The 7,595-nt window shown below is 53.1% G+C and overlaps 1 protein-coding gene across 1 annotated transcript; it reads left to right on the plus strand.

Moving 5' to 3' along the window:
* The first annotated feature begins 1,018 nt into the window (after positions 1–1,018).
* On the plus strand, positions 1,019–7,180 carry LOC143956440 (uncharacterized). Its single transcript, XM_077466624.1, has 4 exons — positions 1,019–1,159; positions 4,036–4,062; positions 4,893–5,060; positions 6,990–7,180. Exons 1-4 carry the CDS (start codon positions 1,111–1,113, stop codon positions 7,103–7,105), a joined length of 360 nt encoding a protein of 119 aa, XP_077322750.1. The 5' UTR covers positions 1,019–1,110; the 3' UTR covers positions 7,106–7,180.
* Positions 7,181–7,595: the final 415 nt, after the last annotated feature.

Below are 7,595 nucleotides of genomic sequence, written 5' to 3' on the forward strand. Positions count from 1 at the left end.
CCACCTCCATCAATGAGCCTTGCCTCCCCACCTCCAACAATGAGCCTTCCCTCCCCACCTCCATCAATCAGCCTTCCCTCCCCACCTCCATAAATGAGCCTACCCTCCCCCACCTCCATCAATGAGCCTTCCCTCCCCACCCCCATCAATGAGCCTTCTCTCCCCCACCTCCATCAATGAGCCTTCCCTCCCCACCTCCATCAATGAGCCTTCCCTCCCCACCTCCAACAATGAGCCTTCCCTCCCCACCTCCATCAATCAGCCTTCCCTCCCCACCTCCATAAATGAGCCTTCCCTCCCCCACCTCCATCAATGAGCCTTCCCTCCCCACCCCCATCAATGAGCCTTCTCTCCCCCACCCCCATCAATGAGCCTTCCCTCGCCACCCCCATCAATGAGCCTTCCCTCCCCCACCCCCATCAATGAGCCTTCCCTCCCCCACCTCCATCAATGAGCCTTCCCTCCCCACCTCCATCAATGAGCCTTCCCTCCCCACCCCCATCAATGAGCCTTCCCTCCCCACCCCCATCAATGAGCCTTCTCTCCCCACCTCCATCAATGAGCCTTCCCTCCCCACCCCCATCAATGAGCCTTCTCTCCCCCACCTCCATCAATGAGCCTCCCCTCCCCACCTCCATCAATAAGCCTTCCCTCCCCACCTCCATCAATGAGCCGTGGCTGCCCATGATCCTGTCACCAGTTCTCCTTCCTTGGACCACTTTTGGTGGCTCCTGACCAGTGCAGACGGGAACATTCCACAAGAGCTGCAATTTTGGAGTTGTTCTGACCCGGTCATCTAATCATTACAGTCGGGTTCTTGTCAAAGTCCCTCGGAAATAAAGGAGAAGCTTAGACAGTCCTCAGCCTTACTGCTCAAACGTAAGGACACAACCACTAAAGTCACATTGTATGGTGATCCACACACTGTATATGAAGAGCCGGATATCGTCTCCATCAACATCACTGCTCAGGTGATCTGAAGTGCACGATATTTACTCCTCATTGTGAAGGACACCGGACACTCCCCGGGTGGGGCACTGAGGAGGAGGGAGGGTGGAGGCTGCTCATCACATATATAAGATCTCAGACTCGTGGTTCTGCAGACACAACATGAAGGCGATAGTACTGAGCACACTGCTGGCCGTCCTCCTGATTCAGGGTAAGTGATTCTGGGGGGGAGATGGAGAGCACACGGTCCCAGGGGAAGACAGACGAGGTGGGGGGTGATGGAAAGACAGGAGTAGTGTACATGGGGGTGATAGACAATAGATGGTATAAGTGGGGCGTACATGGTGGTGATAGACAATAGATGGTATAAGTGGGGCACACATGAGGATGATGGACAATAGATGGTATAAGTGGGGCGCACATGAGGATGATGGACAGTCAATGGTATAAGTGGGGCGCACATGAGGATGATGGACAATAGATGGTATAAGTGGGGCACACATGAGGATGATGGACAATAGATGGTATAAGTGGGGCGCACATGAAGATGATGGACAGTCGATGGTATAAGTGGGGCGCACATGAGGATGATGGACAATAGATGGTATAAGTGGGGCACACATGAGGATGATGGACAATAGATGGTATAAGTGGGGCACACATGAGGATGATGGACAATAGATGGTATAAGTGGGGCACACATGAGGATGATGGACAATAGATGGTATAAGTGGGGCGCACATGAAGATGATGGACAGTCGATGGTATAAGTGGGGCGCACATGAGGATGATGGACAATAGATGGTATAAGTGGGGCACACATGAGGATGATGGACAATAGATGGTATAAGTGGGGCGCACATGAAGATGATGGACAATAGATGGTATAAGTGGGGCGCACATGAGGATGATGGACAATAGATGGTATAAGTGGGGCGCACATGAGGATGATAGACAATAGATGGTATAAGTGGGGCGCACATGAGGATGATGGACAATAGATGGTATAAGTGGGGCGCACATGAGGATGATGGACAATAGATGGTATAAGTGGGGCGCACATGAGGATGATGGACAATAGATGGTATAAGTGGGGCGCACATGAGGATGATGGACAATAGATGGTATAAGTGGGGCGCACATGAGGATGATGGACAATAGATGGTATAAGTGGGGCGCACATGAGGATGATGGACAATAGATGGTATAAGTGGGGCACACATGAGGATGATGGACAATAGATGGTATAAGTGGGGCGCACATGAGGATGATGGACAATAGATGGTATAAGTGGGGCACACATGAGGATGATGGACAATAGATGGTATAAGTGGGGCGCACATGAGGATGATGGAGAACAGATGGTATAAGTGGGGCGCACATGAGGATGATGGACAATAGATGGTATAAGTGGGGCACACATGAGGATGATGGACAATAGATGGTATAAGTGGGGCGCACATGAGGATGATGGACAATAGATGGTATAAGTGGGGCGCACATGAGGATGATGGACAATAGATGGTATAAGTGGGGCGCACATGAGGATGATGGACAATAGATGGTATAAGTGGGGCGCACATGAGGATGATGGACAATAGATGGTATAAGTGGGGCGCACATGAGGATGACGGACAATAGATGGTATAAGTGGGGCACACATGAAGATGATGGACAGTCGATGGTATAAGTGGGGCGCACATGAGGATGATGGAGAACAGATGGTATAAGTGGGGCGCACATGAGGATGATGGACAATAGATGGTATAAGTGGGGCACACATGAGGATGACGGACAATAGATGGTATAAGTGGGGCGCACATGAGGATGATGGATAATAGATGGTATAAGTGGGGCACACATGAGGATGATGGACAATAGATGGTATAAGTGGGGCGCACATGAAGATGATGGACAGTCGATGGTATAAGTGGGGCGCACATGAGGATGATGGACAGTCGATGGTACATGTGAGGTACACAAGGGAGTGATGGACAATATTAGTGGGGTACACATGGGGTACACATGGGGTTATTGGACAACAGATAATAGGGGAAGGGGAGTGATGAAAAAATAGTAATAGGGGAGTACACAGAGGGTGAAGGAGCATAGATGTATGTGTGGGGTACACATTGGGGGTTATGACTAATAGATGGTAATAGTGGGGTACACATGGGGGTAACGAACAATAGGCAGTAATGGTGGGGCACACATGGGGGATGGTGGAAAATAGATGGTAATAATGATGTACACACGGGGGAGGGGGTGCTAGCAGATGGTAATGGGGGATGGTAAATGAGTGGGAGGAGGGGGGTGTTGGACAATAGACAGTGAGGGTGCATGCTGGTTCTTGTAGTGACTCCATAGCTGGTAAACCTATAGGAAATAGGTGCAAGCAAGGGCAGCATGGAGTTTGTCCGTCTCACCCCTCCAGACACGCTCCTAGTTATAGATCGCCGGGTTGTAAAAAGACGAGTCCATCCAGTTCAGCCAACTCTACGCGGCTCGTTCTCCCCCAGACCTCGGGAATGTTTTGGTGTCAGATATTCAGACCGGCTTTTGGCCTTGAGGCGACATGACACACCCAGAGCGGTCCCACGCCCTTGGATTAGGGTCGGGGCTGAGGCCAGCTCCTGGAACCGGTTTGGTAGGTTGGTGCCCTCAGGGGATGGTACTGCCCCAGGCTCACTCACACGGGTCATATACTTACTGGGATCAGGGCGGCCAGAGAGCCTCTACCAGCCACTGATCACCTCTCACCCGTATAATACTGGCTACACCCGCCAGAGATAACCCAGCAAAGGGGGGAGAAACCCCCCACACCCTGCTGGAGCAGACATGGAAAAGAGGGGGGGGGGGAAAAGGAGGGCCCTGCCAGATCCTGCTGGAACAGACCCCCCCCCCCAAAAAAAGAAGGAGGGAGGGCCCCACCACGCCCTGCCAGAGCAGACCAAGAGACCCCACCGCACCCTGAAGAAAACCCATCAGAGGGGGGGGGGGGGGGGGGGGGATACAGGAATGAGTGATGTACGGAGGGGGGGGGGATTCATACCCGTTATACTAAATTCATCTTCTCTTTTCTTCTAGTGGTGGAGTCCGCAGCCACAAAATCCTGTAAGTAAATAGAAACTTCAGTGTGACCTTCTGTACTACTCACAACTGTCTGCACCACAATCCCCGGCCTCAAACAGTTTCTGCATCCTTCCCACCGATTTCTCTCCTACATCCTGGCCTCCATTGCTCGCTCCCCAGCCCAGCCTCCACCTCGGCCTCCCATGCTTGCTCCCCAGCCCAGCCTCCACCTCCCATGCTTGCTCCCCAGCCCAGCCTCCACCTCGGCCTCCCATGCTTGCTCCCCAGCCCAGCCTCCACCTCGGCCTCCCATGCTTGCTCCCCAGCCCAGCCTCCACCTCAGCCTCCCATGCTTGCTCCCCAGCCTCCACCTCCCATGCTTGCTCCCCAGCCCAGCCTCCACCTCGGCCTCCCATGCTTGCTCCCCAGCCCAGCCTCCCACCTCGGCCTCCCATGCTTGCTCCCCAGCCCAGCCTCCACCTCAGCCTCCCATGCTTGCTCCCCAGCCTCCACCTCCCATGCTTGCTCCCCAGCCCAGCCTCCACCTCAGCCTCCCATGCTTGCTCCCCAGCCTCCACCTCCCATGCTTGCTCCCCAGCCCAGCCTCCACCTCGGCCTCCCATGCTTGCTCCCCAGCCCAGCCTCCACTGCTTCCTCCTTCCACGCTTTCCCCCCATTGCTATTCCAGCCTCTGACGCCTCCAGTTTCCATCCCAGACTGCACTGCTTCCTCCCACCATAGCTCCAGCATCTTCTGGCCCTCCTACAACTTCCATCCCAGCCGCCATTGTCTCCTCCATCCCATTCTGTACCTCTATATACAGCGATCTATAATGGAGGCGGAGTCTCTGATAATTCTCTCTCCATCCTCAGCACTGAGATGTCATTTCTGTGAGATGCCGGAGGGGTGCAAACGCCACAAGGAGGTGGACTGTGCGAGTAACGAGGACACCTGTGTGAAGATCCACCGACCCATCCAAGACCCCAGCGGGACCGAGAACAAGTACAACTACTACGCCGAGTACGCCGAGGGGATTATGGGTAAGCAACCTCCATTACACCCCCACCAAAACACCCCTGACCCCATTACATTCCTACCACTCTGCTACGCCTCTGACCCCATTATACCCCCCACCACCAACACCCCCTACCACCACACTTCTGACCCTATTACAATACCTACCTGCTCCACACACCCACTCAACCACATTCTTGACACCATTACACCACCACATCTCTGACACCATTACATCCTCAACAAATCCAACCCCCTGAACCCATTCAACCCCTCACCCCTTCTGACCCTACTACAATGCTCACCTGCTCCATCACATCTCTGACCCCATTACACCCACTAACTGTTCTACCACACTTCTGACCCTATTACACCCCCAACTGCTCTACCACACCTCTGACCCCCACCACACCTGATCCCATTACACCCATTAATGCAGCCACACCTCTGACCCCATTACACCCCCACCAACCCTGCCACACCTCTGACCCCATTACACCCCCACCACACCTGATCCCATTACACCCATTAATGCAGCCACACCTCTGACCCCATTACACCCCCACCAACCCTGCCACACCTCTGACCCCATTAGATCCCATCACACCTGATCCCATTACACCCATTAATGCAGCCACACCTCTGACCCCATTACATCCCCACCCAACTCCGCCACACCTCTGACCCCATTACACCCCCACCTCAACTGATCCCATTACACCCATTAATGCAGCCACACCTCTGACCCCATTACACCCCCACCAACCCTGCCACACCTCTGACCCCATTACACCCCCACCACAACTGATCCCATTACACCCATTAATGCAGCCACACCTCTGACCCCATTACACCCCCACCAACCCTGCCACACCTCTGACCCCATTAGATCCCCATCACACCTGATCCCATTACACCCATTAATGCAGCCACACCTCTGACCCCATTACATCCCCACCAACTCCGCCACACCTCTGACCCCATTACACCCCCACCACAACTGATCCCATTACACCCATTAATGCAGCCACACCTCTGACCCCATTACACCCCCACCAACCCTGCCACACCTCTGACCCCATTAGATCCCCATCACACCTGATCCCATTACACCCATTAATGCAGCCACACCTCTGACCCCATTACATCCCCACCAACTCCGCCACACCTCTGACTCCATTACACCCCCACCAACTCCACCACACCTCTGACCCCATTACACCCCCACCACACCTGATCCCATTACACCCATTAATGCAGCCACACCTCTGACCCCATTACATCCCCACCAACTCCGCCACACTTCTGACCCCCATTACACCCCCACCACACCTGATCCCATTACACCCATTAATGCAGCCACACCTCTGACCCCATTACACCCCCACCAACTCCGCCACACCTCTGACCCCATTACACCCCCACCACAACTGATCCCATTACACCCATTAATGCAGCCACACCTCTGACCCCATTACATCTCCACCAACTCCGCCACACTTCTGACCCCCATTACACCCCCACCACACCTGATCCCATTAAACCCCCACCAACGCCACCACACCTCTAACCCCATTAACCCCCTACCCCCATGCCTCTGATCCTATTAAAATCCCCACCTGCTTCACCACACCCATGACCCATAAAACCCCCAACTCCACCCCGCCACTACATTTCACCCCCCATCCACTCCACCACACCCACCTTCATTACTCTCCCCCCCGTCAACACATCCCTGATTCCCTAACTACATAACCAATTTCAATTTAACTATGTCCACCCCCCTCCCCACACGCACCCACCAACTCCACCACACCTTCTCCCTGCCCCAACTCAAACACTCTGTACCCCCATACCCAGACCATGGCTTATTGGCCTCCCCCGCCAGACCATGGCTTATTGACCTCCCCCGCCAGACCATGGCTTATTGACGCCCCCCAAACCTTTTCTTTCAGTCTGGGGACGTGGCTGCACCACCAAAGAAAAATGTGAGAAAGAACAGAAGAAAAAACAGAGAGGACCACTGGGCCTCACAGTAGAGTGCTGCCAGAAGCCCCTGTGCAATGCCTGAGAGTGCCACCAGGAGGAGAGACACAATAATGTCACCAATGTATTAAAAAATATTCAATAAAATCAGATTAAAGAACTTGTGTCCAAAAATCAGTCATTGTCACCCAGATATCAAATATATGTGATGGGTCATACTGTGCAGAGTCCATACATACAGAATAAGAACAGATACCGAGAATTACACCCGACATACACGACAAGAGAAGTAGTACTGTGCAGAGTCCATACATACAGAATACCGAGAATTACACCCGACATACAGGACAAGAGAAGTAGTACTGTGCAGAGTCCATACATACAGAATAAGAACAGATACCGAGAATTACACCCGACATACACGACAAGAGAAGTAGTACTGTGCAGAGTCCATACATACAGAATACCGAGAATTACACCCGACATACAGGACAAGAGAAGTAGTACTGTGCAGAGTCCATACATACAGAATAAGAAGAGATACAGAGAATTACACCCGACATACAGGACAAGGG

This window comes from Lithobates pipiens, unplaced genomic scaffold (assembly GCF_037356315.1).
Source record: "Lithobates pipiens isolate NorthernLeopardFrog02 unplaced genomic scaffold, aLitPip1_a1.2 Scaffold_354, whole genome shotgun sequence".
Classification (NCBI taxonomy): Eukaryota; Metazoa; Chordata; class Amphibia; order Anura; family Ranidae; genus Lithobates; species Lithobates pipiens.